The sequence below is a fragment of the Gossypium hirsutum genome, chromosome A05 (assembly GCF_007990345.1).
Source record: "Gossypium hirsutum isolate 1008001.06 chromosome A05, Gossypium_hirsutum_v2.1, whole genome shotgun sequence".
In the NCBI taxonomy this organism is placed as follows: Eukaryota; Viridiplantae; Streptophyta; class Magnoliopsida; order Malvales; family Malvaceae; genus Gossypium; species Gossypium hirsutum.
In genome coordinates, this window is record NC_053428.1 from 31,204,587 (window position 1) to 31,219,202 (window position 14,616).

The window sequence follows — 14,616 nt, forward strand, 5'->3', positions numbered from 1 at the left end:
TACAACAAAATAATGCGTGAACAGGAGAGATTCCCTGCAAGAAATGATGTGAACAGGAAAGATTCCCTGCAACAGAATAATGCGTGAACAGGAAATATTCCCTGCAAGAAAAGACAAGTGAATAGTTATGTAATTTGTATTTTGTAACCAGAGAATATATTCTCTGAAAATTTATTTTCAAAAGTTTCAGATGTAATGATTAAACGATTTAGATGATGTAAGGAGAGAATAGCCCTCTATAAAAGGCTATCAGTTTGTGAATGGAAGGCAGAACTCGATTTTACCCATTTGAGTTGTTTCTCCCAAAAGTTTCTCAAAATTTTTCAAAACTTTCGCATTAACAAAGTTTCATTTTAAGTTTCCAAAATTTCAAATTAAATAATATTTTCTCAAATTGCATTTACAAAATTAAGTTTTCAAACTTAAACTATTTTCTTAAAAATATATCATTACCAATCCGGTTCTGACCAAACCTCAAACAATACTGTTAATGAACAAGAAGAACATTATGAAAATATTCCCCAAAGATTTGATAATTGGACTCTTCCAAGAGTTCCAACAAACCAAGTTTACAAAAAAACAACTTTTGAAAATTTAAATGCTTTTTGTAGTTATGTTATAAAAACAAAAGAAAGGAGTTTACCTATTCAAAAAGAATATGAAACAATCCAATTATTAGATAAAGTCGTCATTAATAAACTCAAAGAACAAAGATACAAATACATCCATTTTGGATTAGTCCAGGTTGGAGTCAAACCTCTTAGTGTTGTGGCACCAACCCCCATAAAAAACACTTCATTAAGTGAAATTTCTCAGCACTAAGATGGCACAGTTGAATTAAAATTCAATAGGCCACAAAGAATGCCTCCAAGACACTCCTTCGAAATAGGAAGTACCAGCACAGCTTTTAGGAGGTTAAATATAGAAGAAGAGTCAAATCTAGAAACACAAACAGTAGATTTTAGGACAGCCAGAGCCTCTGTCTCTTCTATCCCAACAACATTTAGGACCAATTTACAAGGAATAGATAATTCCTCAAATATAGCTCAACCTATCTATGCCAGACAAGAAGAGAGTCCCCAAAATTCACCTAACATGTTACCAACTTATTCATCAATGACTAATAATGCAAGACAAAGAGAAAATTCAGAAATATTTGTTTTAGAAAAATTGTTTGAAATAAATAAAGAATGGTGTAGAAAGCACTTCTATTCCAACAAAAATAAGCAAAAAAGAGAAGATTACTTTAAAAATTATAATGATAAAAAAGAAAATATTCTTCAAGAATATTATAAAATCCTCATAAAATAATTAAAAAATCAATTAAATTTTTTATCAAAAATAACATCTAATTAAATCATTTAAATCAATAATTTCACTTCATTAAATCTTGAAACATAGTTTTTGATCAAAACTCTTGATAAATAGATAAGTAATAGCTGACATGATAACTGAAAGTTGACGTCGTGGCTAACATGGGAAAATGATGATGTGATTGTAGACGAAAAAACTTTCACTCAATTACAAAATGCTATGTGTCAAATTAAAATTATTATGGGTCAAGCCAAAATTACCTTGAGGTAAAAAATAACTTTATATATTATGTCATAATTAATTTCTCTATTTTTGTCAAAAAAATATTTTCTCTAATTAATTTAAATTAATTAAAGGGTAAATAATAAAATTTATATGATCACTAATTAATAATAAAATAATTAAGTAATAATATTAAATGATTATTTTATATCTAATTAGCTAAAATTAATAAGGGATAAGTAATAAATAAAAGAAGGGTTAATGTACTATTTGCCTCCCAAAATTGCATCAAATTATCACTTTGGTACTTAAAGAAATTTTTTATCACTTTGATACCTGAAGTTTTCAATCCATTATCGGTTTGCTCAGTTGTTAATGACGTTTAAAAAAGGGCCACGTCACCCAAACTTTATTTTCTAGAAATAATATTTAAAAAAAGGGAAAATGGGAAAACCATAAAAGAAAGCAAAAAAAAAAAAACTGAAAAATTCTTATTTTCTTAAAAACCATTAAAAATATATAGAATTATATAAGAGTCCCATAATTTTAAAAAATATTTATTTTTATTTTTTAAGAAAATACATAGAACAAAAAAAAGATATAAAATACAAAAAATTATTAAGCCAGTTCAGAAAAATCTAAAAAAAATAACAAATCAGGAAAAAAAATTGAAACTTATATAAAGTTTCTAGAAATAAAAAAAATAATACTTTTCTGTTAAAAATATAATTTTTTTTAAAAAAAGTGCGAAAATACAAAAAGTGTAAAAAATTCAGAAAAATATAAAAAAATATAAAATAAGAAAAAAATGTACAAAAACTTTGCTCAGAAAAATATACAATTTTTTATCACTTTGCTCATAGCGTCATATAGTTTTTAAGATTTTGAATATAGTAATCGAATTTAAAGATTTCCATATAAAATAAAGAAAAAGGACAACCAAAAGCACACTTTTTTTTAATTTTATATTTTCATTCACATATTTTAAAGCTTTTCATATTTTTCTGAAATTTTAATTTTTTTGAGATTTTTCTGAATTTGTTTTGATAATTTTTGTAATTTCACCTTTTTTTTTCTAATTTATGTATTTTTAAACAGAAAATATATATTTTAGGTTCTGGAAATATATAACTTTCCATATATTTTCATTTCTAATTTGTTAAAAATTTTTTGAGATTTTTCTGATGTGTTTGACACTTTTTTTTTGTATTTTTTTCTCTTCTTTGTGTTTTATGTATTTTTAAAAAATAAACATACAAATATTTTTAATTTATGAATTTTTATATAATTCTATTTCTGTTTTTTTTAAAAATTGAATTCTTTTTCTAATTTTTCTGATTTTTTAAATTTATGTTTTGGAAAACAAAGTTTAGGTCACATTTTTTTAACTCCATTAATGATGGGAGTAAACTGGTAACGGATTGAAAACTTCATGTACTAAATTAATACAAAAAATTTTGGTACTAAAGTGATAATTAAGTGCAACTTTGAGGGGCAAATAGTATATTAACTCATAAAAGAATTTAAATTCTTGTAGCACAATCAAATGAAGAAATTAAACTTGACATATGCCTTTATCAATTATAGAAAAAACCTGTGTTCCAATCCAGTTTAACCATTATAAAAGTTGACGACGGAAATCGTTATTTTCTCAATTAAAAAAGTGTCACTTAACAATTGAGTGGTAAAAAAAATAATTTCGAATAATTTAGCAATTAAATTATAATTTTTTTAATTAAATGATAAAAAAAATATTCCGTAATTTTGTGACTAATGTTTTCAAAATTAAAATAGTTTAAAATAGTAAAAGTTTTTAAAACATAATAAAAATGTATATTTCCTATTAAATTTAAGTGGTTTAACATAAAAATAAAAAGATTTTTCATATTTTTCATACTTTTTTTAATGAATTTTTTTTAAATCTTAGTTATAAATTATTATTATTATTTCAAAATTATGAATTATTAACAATGTTTCAATTTTATTGATGATTAACTTTACTTGATTTACTCGATAATCAACAACAAAATTGAAACATTATTAAACATAATTAAACATTATTTTTTTATTAAATTCATATTTTTAATATTAAAAATATATTTAATAAAGGGTTAATATTTGATATATTGATAGTATATTTTTTATTTCATAATTAACCTTAAAAAATTATTATATTTCTATTTATTTTTTAAATATTTATTTTAAATATTTTACTATATAATTATAAGACACTTGTTAACTCCTACTTTGTTTAAAAATTTACTAACAGTACACCAAATATTATGTTAAAATTTAGTTAAAAGATAAAAGTCAAATTGATGAAAATGTAAACATCGGGGCTAAATCTGATATTATGCATTTAAGTTATTACAAAATAAATGGGTTTAGCTCTCAAATCAATGATCCAAATCCATTAATCATTAACTTGCGTTCATCGGTCTTTTGTCTCTCTCTGAAGATCGTTAAGGAAGCGATCGAAAACTAAGCTGAAGCTCAGCTTAATGTCGCATCGCATTATTTGTTAATATTATTCCGAATAAAGAGAAAAAAGAGAAGGAAAAATGAATCTCAAATTTTGTATCCTTTTCTCATTCTTTGTTCGCAATGTAATCGCCAGAGGCGGCTATCGCAGCACTTCTTTATCTTCAGCTGCAGGTCCTCTTCTCTCTCTTTGCTTCTCTTTACAGCTTAGTAGTTGAGAATTATGGTTCCTAATGTTCTTTTCTTTTTGATCTATGTTGCATATACAAGTAAATAAATTTACGTTGTTAAGGAAAAAAAGTAAGCCCCATGATCTTTTGAATTTTTACATGGTTTGACCGGGATTTTCTTTCTGTGTTTAATTTACAAACGATTGATTTTTTCCTAACCCAATTTTTTATATAGATTTAGGGTTTGAAAATGAGAGTTATGCCGGTTCTGGAAGGCATTTGATCGAGGAAAACCAGTCTCACCACCCGAGGTGTTTTTTTTTTCTTTTTCAATAATAATTGAAGTTTGAATAACTTTTTGTGTTTTGTGAGTAATTTGAGGTGTTGTTATTACAGAACTGATATTGCTCGTGGCTACATGACTAACTCGGAACTAGAAAGGGCGGTGAAGGAATTTGGGCGAAGATGTAGTCACATTTCTAGAATATACAGGTGATTATTTCTGTTTTTTTGCTTTTCTTGCCTATAATATTTTCCCATTTTTATGATGGATTTAAGTAGGAATTTTCTCATTAAAGGAATGGATAGTTTTGTGGAATGAATGGAGCTGTTTAGTGTTCCATGGAGGTTATATACTGATTGGTTCTTTATTACTCTCTTTGAGGGCATTTTTGATTTTGGGATCAGTATTGGAGAAAGTGTGCGTGGTTTTCCACTGGTAATAGTTTTGTTTCAACTTGCTTCTTTTTCTGTACATACATGTTCGCAATTATTTCCTAATGATTTTGTTACACTATTGTGAACCATTTGTGTTTGTAAGTGTTTGGTGATTCTTTTTGTGTAGTGGGTGATAGAGATTTCTGACAAACCAGGCCAGGAAGAGCCTGAACCTGCATTCAAGGTAAATGATTTAGTGCTCTATTACCTATGCACCTGCATGGTTATGCACTGTTTTAATTAGTGATTGCTAATTTGGTTTCCTATTTTGAAGTTCATTGGGTTTTTGTGAATATTTAAATCAAATGATGATTGTTTTACAAAACCTTCCCTTTTAACATGGCTAAGGACTTAGGAATTGAATTGAAGAAACTAATAAAATAAAAATGGAGGAAAATGAAATTTGAGATGTTGAAATATTAGAAGCTTTTATCAGGGGAAACAAATATATATATACATCTTGCAGTTATAGGATAAAGGATTTATAGTTAACCTGGTAGTATAGTACCTGAAGTTAGAAAACAAAGTACTAGCATCAATAGAGTGTTACACAATTACAGTAAATCTTCTCAAGGACCATGTTATCTTATATGTGTTCAAGGAGGAAAAAGTATTGGGTATAGCAATTCTGGAATCTAATTTGAAATTGAATTATGTTTGAAGAAAGTTTCAATAGTAAAGGTTTAAAAAATGTGCACCAAATTTTAGACCTTTCTTTTCACATTTCACATTCTCTGATAAATTGTATTTTTCTCTCTTCAACAGCTTTCTATTGTTCATTTTTATTAAAATGTACCCTGTTTTTTTATCAAGTATTACACCTATTTTTGTGACAATTATGGAGAATGCGAATTTCTGTGACAATTCTTTTCCACCCTAGCAGCATATTACGTTCTTCATATTTTCTCAAATGGTGGTTGGAGACTTAGAGTTTGTTTTCCTTTCTATTTCATCATCATGACTCATTTTTTGTTCAAAATGTAGTTTATTAACTGCTATTAAAGGAACTATTATTATGTTTTCCATGGGTCAACTCACCTCATTTGTTTGAAATTGCAGTTCATTGGTAATGTGCATGGTGATGAACCTGTTGGTCGTGAGCTTCTTTTGCTTCTTGCGAATTGGATATGTGACAACTATAAGAGGGACCCATTGGTATTTTTCTATTCCTTTTACTGCATGTAAGTGTATTTCTTCTTTTTTCTTGCATGATGTTGTGAATAATATTTATGTGCCTTTTTCAGTGTTTTCTCCGTAATAATTCCTGGGTTTAAGCACTGTGGTTTTTTTACTTATCATCATACTTCATTCGTGGGTTATTTGTTGAGGCTTAATGCTATTTTAAGATACTTTATTTTATTTTATTTTCTAGTTGTTTCTGAGACATTTTAGAGACACCCCCCTCACTCCATGGTCATTGGAAGAAGTGGTTTGCTTGAGAATTGATTCATACATCTGAATAACTATAAGACATTTTGTATTTGCATTGGGTAATATATTCTGATGTCTTTGACATATTTAATCAATAGAAAGGTTGCAGGTATGTCTATACACACTTTATACATAAAGAAACACATATGCAGTCGTGTGAGTGATCCATAAGGCCCAGCCCACTATTTATAATGATTGCTTTTTCTCAGTCAAAAAGACAGTTGATTCGTCATTCACTCATTCCATAAAATGTTGGCCTTCTTTATTATGGCCTTCCCAATTTACAAATATTACTTTGATAATACTATTTGATGATTTCTATCAATTAGGTATGCTTTCTGTTTATATTTGTCTGGTTAAGCATGTACATAACATTCATTTTTCACAGCTGCTGTAATTTTATGACCCTTGTCACATTATTTTATAAAATTGCCTAATCTATAGTATTTGTTGATGGTACAGGTTGACTTGATTGTTGACAAGGTTCACCTTCACATACTTCCATCAATGAATCCTGATGGATTTTCTTTTAGGAGACGTGGTAATGCAAATAAAGTTGATCTAAATCGAGATTTTCCAGATCAGGTAACTCTATTGCAATATTGATTTTAAGTTTGAGGCATTTGATTTCAAGTTGAACCTTATAGATCACAAACAAATGGATCTTCTAAGACTGGTATATATCTAATGTTGAAAGGTGTATTTTGGTTTTCTTCAACTTCATCAACAAGTTCAAGTTAAAAAAATCCTAATTAAATCTTTGGTGTTAAGGATTATGCTCTTCCCAAATCAGGATTGATAATTTGTAGGATTTATCATAGTTCCATAACGTCTTGCAGGAAGGTGGTATGCAGACTAAATTAGGAAAGCTATGCAATGGTAAATAAGATTGTTGAAACTCCATTCAGTACCTCCCATTTTCTATTCAACTTGACATAATAATAAATGAAATGTAAAAGTTCCTTTTAACAATACAATACAAATTTCTATGTTGCTCCTTATGACCTTAATATATGATATAGTTATATCAGTTTTTTTTAATTATGGAAACCCTTGTGCTTTCATATTCGTAGATAATCTTCTAACATGTAGAATTTAATAAAAAATTCAGATTGCATTTTCTCATTAAAGATAGCATTGGCAGCATTGTCCACATTCCTATGATTATTTGTTTGGTTTTTTGTCATGAAAGAATCTAAAATGTGAAAGCACATTTTGGTATCATTGGATTGATTGGGCAGAGTTAGAAACTTGAAATCCAAGGTTGATTTGAGATCCTAATTCTTAGGGTCAGTGTTTAATTTTTCTTTTTCATGGTAATAAAGTTGTGAGTGGTGGTATTATTGCTAGCATATATTTTGTTTGGTTTATAACATTAGAAAGGGATATGTTCTGTATTTCTATTCATCCAACTCATCGAAAATGATCCCAACTAAGAATTCATTTTAAGGTCAAAATTTGATTGGATCCCGTTGTTCATATGTGCATTCTTTTAGTTTGATAATCATTGTATATTGCCTTCAGTTGCTCTTCATTCCTAGGTTTTATTGGATTTACTCCCATTCTCCATATTAAATGATCATGACTATTAAAATCTGCCAGTTCTTCCCTTGGAATAATAATGAGGATGCACGACAACCTGAAACAAAAGCAATTATGAGTTGGTTGAGAGAAATGCGTTTTACAGCATCTGCAAGTTTGCATGGGGTAATATTTTGTTCTCACTTCTCTTGTTGTGTATTTATTAAACTCAGGGAGTGCTATTGTTATTGGATATTGACAATAGCTGTTACTTTTTCCCTGCCAGTTTTTAGATTGTTTCAATGTCTTGGCAAAACGTTGTAAATGACTATATTTGAAGATAAACATGATAGGCATAGAAGATTTAATTACAAATGATAAGAGAAGCTTCCCTTCATCATTTATCTTTCTTGGCATCACTTTTATTCCCCTTTTTGAAATATGCAAAGATGCTTCTGTCACCCAACTCTATCTTGTAAACTCATACATATATGTATGTGTATGTATGAGTTGCTTTGAAAGATAACTTAAGGGTGTGTTTAGCATTGTTTCTCAAAAGCACTTTTCTAGCCAAACCAGCTTTTGAAGCCATAAGCAATGCTAAGCAGAAAGTTTTTCAAGCTAAACATGCTTTTAAAACTAGGTTTTTAAGTCAACTCAAAAAGCTAAAATTTCTAGCTTCTGGCTTTTGGAAAATCATGTTTGAGCTAAATTATCTATTTCCGCTCATTCTCTAGCCTGGCTTTCAGAAACTTATTTTAACTTTATAACATCATGTCTAAATAGACATTTTATCTTTTCAAAAGCACTTTTTGATAGCATTGCTGACTACTTAAATCAAAAAGCAAACTTTTCAAAAGCAATGCTAAACTAGTTGGAAGTAAATGCGTAAAGAGTCAAGACTCCATTCTGTAGATCACATTAGTGTTGCATGCAATGTACCTCTTTATTGATCCGACTCTTCATTTTCTTGACATTCTCTTGTCTAGCACCCAAATATATATATATATATGTGAGTTGCTTTGTGAGAGAAATTAACTACTACTTGGAAGTCAATGCATAAAGAGCAAAGACTCCGTTCCGCAGGTAATGTTAGTCTTCATTTTTCTTGAAGTACCCTTATCCAACATCCTTGTCCGACACATTTCAGACATGGGTATGGGGATATTACCCTCCAAAAACATGAAAAAAATAAGAAAAAATTGAACAGACCTATGTCGGACGCATACCAATATCCAACACTCAAACTCGAGTCAGAGTAACATAAATTTACTAGAGTATTTATCCAACGGTAGAATTCTGTGTGAGGTGCCCAAAGTTAGGGCAGTATGAAAATTTTAGCTAAACTGGTAGGAAAATTTTAGCTAAAACTAAAGCCTGATGCCCCTTCATGTACATGCTGTGGCCCATCTATGTTTTATTGTTTGGTAAATATATGCCTATTCTTATACTTTAATCTTTGATTTAGGCTCTGATTTATTAATGCTTTTTCTATTTGCTGTTTCCTATTCATTTTTTTTTCTTTTTACTGTATTGTCTTCTTGCAAAAATAGAATAGAAAAGTATCAACCAAACAGAGCCCTAGTGAGAGTGAGGATTTAATTCTAAAGTTTTGTTATCAATTTTAGATTGCTGGCATTCAGATCTAGTAAAAGTTTATACCTTCTAATGATGTACATGGTAGTTCTGTCTCATTACTTCAAAATATCTGATATTGATGGAATGAGGCTATGAATCTGATCTTGTTTGGTATACAAGAAACTTAAGGGGAGGAGCCTATTAACAATTCATTTTTTACAGGGTGCACTTGTTGCTAACTATCCATGGGACGCCTCTCTGGATAAAAGGTGATCCTTCTTCATTATCAGCTTTAAAATTGCAGAGCTGCACCTACAAAATTATTCAAGCCCCTTGTAGCTCCTGCCTGTTATTTAAATATTTTTTTTAGGCATGCTAGACTATCAGGTGTTATATCTAGGCATTTTAGGCTTCAGCTTAATTCATGTTTAAGTTATATTTGTCTAATTCCTTTTTAAGCAAGCAATTTAATTTCCTTGATTTGGTTATTAGATGTTCATAAATGGATGTTTCATCAGTTAAATGATTATAGATTGCATATTTCCATGACATGGTTTACGAGCCTTGTTTCACTTCAATTCTTTTTCTTTGCCAATGTCAGCATATATGTTAGTTATTTAAATTGTAATACAATCTCTAATAACTTCCTGGTTGACTTCACCATGATCATTTCTGCAATAATGAATGGTTGTAGCCTTTTGGATCCCCATATCTTTTGTTTAATTCATAATGAGTTTCATTTGTCATAATGTTACTGTTAGTAATGTGACTCTTCTACATCTCTGCACCTTAGGAACAACATAAAATCAATTCCTTTTGTTATATTAAAGCAAACTGAATCTTTCAAATGCAATGCTGGACATAGTTTCTGATATTTATATGTATTAAATCAGGAAGAACTATTATGCATGTCCTGATGATGGAACATTCCGATTCTTGGCAAGCATATATAGCAAATCTCACTATAACATGTCTTTGAGCAAAGAATTTGAAGGAGGCATTACCAATGGAGCAGCCTGGTAAGCAATTTGTTTGCTGATTATGATCAGAGAAATTGATTACCTTACAAACCATGCAACTTTTGTTCATCTATGTTTTGCTTTCTATAGTCTGTAATATTAGTCCACTTTTCATAACTTCTCCTGTTATGTAAGCCAGTGATTCAACTTAATGCAGGTACCCTGTATATGGTGGCATGCAAGATTGGAACTACATATATGGCGGTTGTTTTGAGTTGACCTTGGAGATTAGTGATAACAAATGGCCTAATGCCAAGGAGGTTAGAATAATGTCTGAGCCATCTTTTAATTGATAACAAATGACCTTGGATTAGGGCTTGCATCAAGCTTCACTGTATAATTATATTCTATACCAGTTCTGGTTTTTTCTTCTTTTGGAGGAAATCATTGTTGATGTGATTGTTGAAGTAACTCATAAACCTTACTTTCTAACGTGTACTTTATAGAACTGATTTTTAAGGAATGATGTTTAATTTAAATCTAACCCCCCCCCCCAAATAAAAGAAAAAAAAAAGAAGAGAAAACCCAATTGAACGGGAGTGGAATCACTTTAGCATTCATTATGGTTAGCTTGATTTGTATTCTTTAGTGCACTGACCTTCTGAAAAGGTGGAGGCCTTTTCTAGTTTTCTTATTTTTTTATTATAAAAGTTCAGTGATAGAAAGATAGGGAGTCATACTTTTCACCTAGCGTTCTTTGCTTCTTAACTCGGTCACATCACAGGAGAGTGCCCCTTCTTTATGCTTATCTTGTAATGAATTCTTTTTTTCCCCTCAAGATCCTGCTAAATCCTAAAATTTAGTTATTTTAAACTTGCTCTAGCTCAGAAATTGTATGCAGATGTGTTGCTTTAGATAAAAAGGACCTCATCACTTTCTTCAACATTTTTGTTATTTCTTATATCTTTTATGCCAATGTCTCTTTTGTCCTTTTCTGAATTCCCTTTGCCTTAGTCTTTTCATACAATATCTATGTCTATTTTTTGGTTTTTCTTAAAATTCAAATTTCAGGTAATAGTGGTGTTTTTCAAAGCTGTTTGGAGTGATTGTTCTTAATTTGAACCCTAGGCATTGAGATGTAGAATCTTTAATGTTTCTTCCCATGGTTTTCTTAAAACCAAGCAATTAAATACTTTTTGAAGGTGTTTTGATGCTATTTTGTGGAGCATGCTTTTTGGATGCGGTAAAGAAAGTTTTAAAACTGCTTCATTTTTCATAAGATTGTTTTAATTGTAGGAAATTTATTATGGTGGCCTTCTACTTTATTCTTTTCAATTGGCGCCTTATTGGTTCTTTTATTTATCACGATGTTGTCAAATATCAAATCCCTTTTATGCTGATACTGAAGAATATCAGAAATTATATCGCCAAATTATCTCTGCCTCTATGGAATTAAATTAGGTGTTTTGGTCTTTGTAGTGTCTTGTCAATGTCCCTCTTTTCAGCTCTCTCGTAATTGGCAAAAAACTAATTAGCAAGAATAAATGCTAATACAATAACTATGAAATAGAAGTGGAACACTTATAGTAGTTATTGTTGCCCTGTTCTTTTTTTTTTTTTTTACTTGAAATCGTTGCCTTATTCTGCAGATGCTTTAAGTAACTTTTCTTGGATATGCATGATCATTTTTCCATTTTTATTTTCTCACTCTTAATATATGAACCTTGTTGGTTTTGTATCTTCTCAAGTATATAGTTCTTGGCTCTTGGCAGCATTCCGTTAACTTATTTTGATATCAGCCTGTTTGGAAAGTTAATTTAGATAGTGTTCATTCTTGTTTTTACTACTTCTTGTTGCCTTTTTTCATCTTCTTTTCTAATTGTAATGTGCAGCTTCCTACCATTTGGGAGTACAACAAAATGAGCATGCTAAATCTTGTTGCAAGCCTTGTTAAGGTACTCTGCAGTTTGGCTTTAAAAATGTCCGGTATTGAAAATTGAAATAGATTTCATTTTCTTTCTGCATCTTTTTTGTGTAAAAGAATATTTTTCAAAAATCTATCTTATTGGAGGCATTGTGGATAACAATCTTAAATATTCAACAAACGAATCATTGATCTATGCCACTTGTATATTTTTAGACAGGAGTTCATGGAAGGGTCTTTTCTTCAGACAGTGGAAGGCCATTGCCTGGGTTGATCACAATCAAGGGAATAAATTACACGGTTTGTTCATATATATATCCTGTCATAATACACAGACATCTCCTTATTAACCATATTATTGTCACAGAAATCATAGTGTAAGGATTCTGATTTGGAATGTATCAGTTTATTCACTGGCACTAAAGGAGAGCAATTAACTGTCTTGTTGAAGTCACTTTGAATTTCGTATATACTATGATCACTGAGAATTCATCATTTCTCCCTAGAATGGAAAATTTTAATCTGCTCACATTCGACCTGTTATATGAGAACATAGAGCATTTTTGGAATTTGTGAAGTTCACTTTTTCCCGGTTTAGGATGTAATTTCTGAAGAATTTTGTGCATAAAGAACTTGGATTTACCTTGAAGATATTAATCATAGTTCTGTTTTCCTTTATTTGTGGACCTGTTTTGCTTAGTAGACCACCTAATACTTTGCAGCAATCATCTTAGGAAAAGTGAAAATGTGTTTTGATATTTTCTTACTTCCATATCCATGCTTCACATCTTAAGCTTCTATCACCCTTCTGGTTAGGGAGCTCCTTTTTACCAAACAGCAATTGCTTTTTCTTTGCTCTTTCTATATGAAACATCAATTGCTTTTGATATGCCTGGATTTTATTCTTTTCTGAGATACTTGTAATAGAAGTATCCATGCTGCTTGTGCTTATATTTGTTTTTATTTTCTCCTTTGATCATCGTAAACAAAATACTCATTCTCGCTGCTTTTATAAAATCTTGACATGATTAAATAATCTGGTGGTCTTGAGTTGTAGCGTTCTTTTAATAACTTGTATCTTGGTGCCCCTGATCATGACAGGTTAAAACTAGCGGGACATTAGCAGATTATCATCGGTTACTCGTTCCAGGAGAGAGATATGAAGGTATGAAATTTTTTAGTCTCAGTGTGCAGGGTTCTTTTCAGTGATTGTTAGTAATGCAAGAAATTTCTAATGATCGCATACGCATGATTAGAAAAGAAAAATGAGTAGTTGGTTAAATCATGAGAATAGCAAGGTGCTGCTGAAGAGGGTTTAAATAAGGCTTGCATTTGGTTTTTGGAGCTGGTTGAATACTATGTTACTTGGACTTGAATGTGTTGGACATGGGTATGTTAAATTTTTCCGACGATTCTCTTGTACTTGGAGGGTCTTCAAAGGATCATATCCCTTTACTCATGTCCTGGTAAGTGTTGGACATGAGTGCCAATCATAGGTACTTAAAAGAAAAACGAAGAGTTAAAGCAATATAGGTTAAATATATATTGCGAATGTTTTATGCATCTTTTACTGATTGTTGAGCAATAAGTCCTTGCCGTTTTTCTGGGATATTGGTTTGATGGCAGGCCTTTTTGTAAATATCCCATTCAATTGAGCAAATAACTACCTGTATGTTTTAAACTGATGAATATGCTTGCAGTTATGGCTACTGTGCCTGGGTATAAATCAAAGGCCACACATATTTGGTTGGAAAAAGAAGAAGCCACAAATGTAGACTTTATTCTTGATCCAGAAGTCTCTTCTGATGGAACTTTACTTCGTAGTATTTGTGATTGTGGCAGAAAAAGCCGGCTCCTTTCAATAGGGTATTTCTGGGGAACTCACTTTGAAGTTTATTTGGTCTTGATTGTTGTCCTAGCGTTTCTATGCTTTTTGCTGACACGGCGAATAAAATCCAACCTTTTAAAACAGCGATCGCCACCTAAAAGGTCAGTATTGACAGTATGACCTCACTTAAAACTTGTACTCTTGCATTATGATCGATAAATTAAATAGAATATCTTTTTGCTTGATTGTGCAACTAGTATATTACTTGTTTGAGTTTACTATCAACCATTCCTTAAATTATTTATATTGCAATTTTCTACCCGCACATAATTTGTACGGATAATGGTAATCAATGTGTTCCCCTTTTTTTCCGACAAAAGGAAATGTATTGTTGAAGATTATTGTAGTTTCATTTTTGTTCTGTATGGTTTTTAGCAGTTACTTTTGAGTTGTGTTGTGTTGTGTTGTGTT

The 14,616-nt window shown here is 30.4% G+C and overlaps 1 protein-coding gene across 4 annotated transcripts; it reads left to right on the forward strand.

The window, feature by feature from the left end:
• The first annotated feature begins 3,889 nt into the window (after positions 1 to 3,889).
• On the forward strand, positions 3,890 to 14,390 carry LOC107957516 (carboxypeptidase SOL1). Of its 4 annotated transcripts, XM_016893040.2 has the most exons (16): positions 3,939 to 4,191; positions 4,288 to 4,317; positions 4,423 to 4,498; positions 4,584 to 4,679; positions 4,875 to 4,905; positions 5,032 to 5,088; positions 5,964 to 6,059; positions 6,798 to 6,920; positions 7,938 to 8,042; positions 9,657 to 9,703; positions 10,328 to 10,453; positions 10,611 to 10,713; positions 12,286 to 12,348; positions 12,534 to 12,617; positions 13,419 to 13,482; positions 14,018 to 14,390. In XM_016893040.2, the coding sequence occupies exons 1-16, from the start codon at positions 4,098 to 4,100 to the stop codon at positions 14,323 to 14,325; spliced, it is 1,503 nt and encodes a 500-aa protein (XP_016748529.1). In that variant the 5' UTR covers positions 3,939 to 4,097; the 3' UTR covers positions 14,326 to 14,390. The 4 variants fall into 4 exon arrangements, with proteins under 4 accessions (XP_016748530.1, XP_016748532.1, XP_016748529.1 ...); XM_016893041.2 differs by lacking the exon at positions 4,288 to 4,317 and having other exon boundaries at positions 3,890 to 4,191; XM_016893043.2 differs by lacking the exon at positions 7,938 to 8,042 and having other exon boundaries at positions 3,938 to 4,191.
• Positions 14,391 to 14,616: the final 226 nt, after the last annotated feature.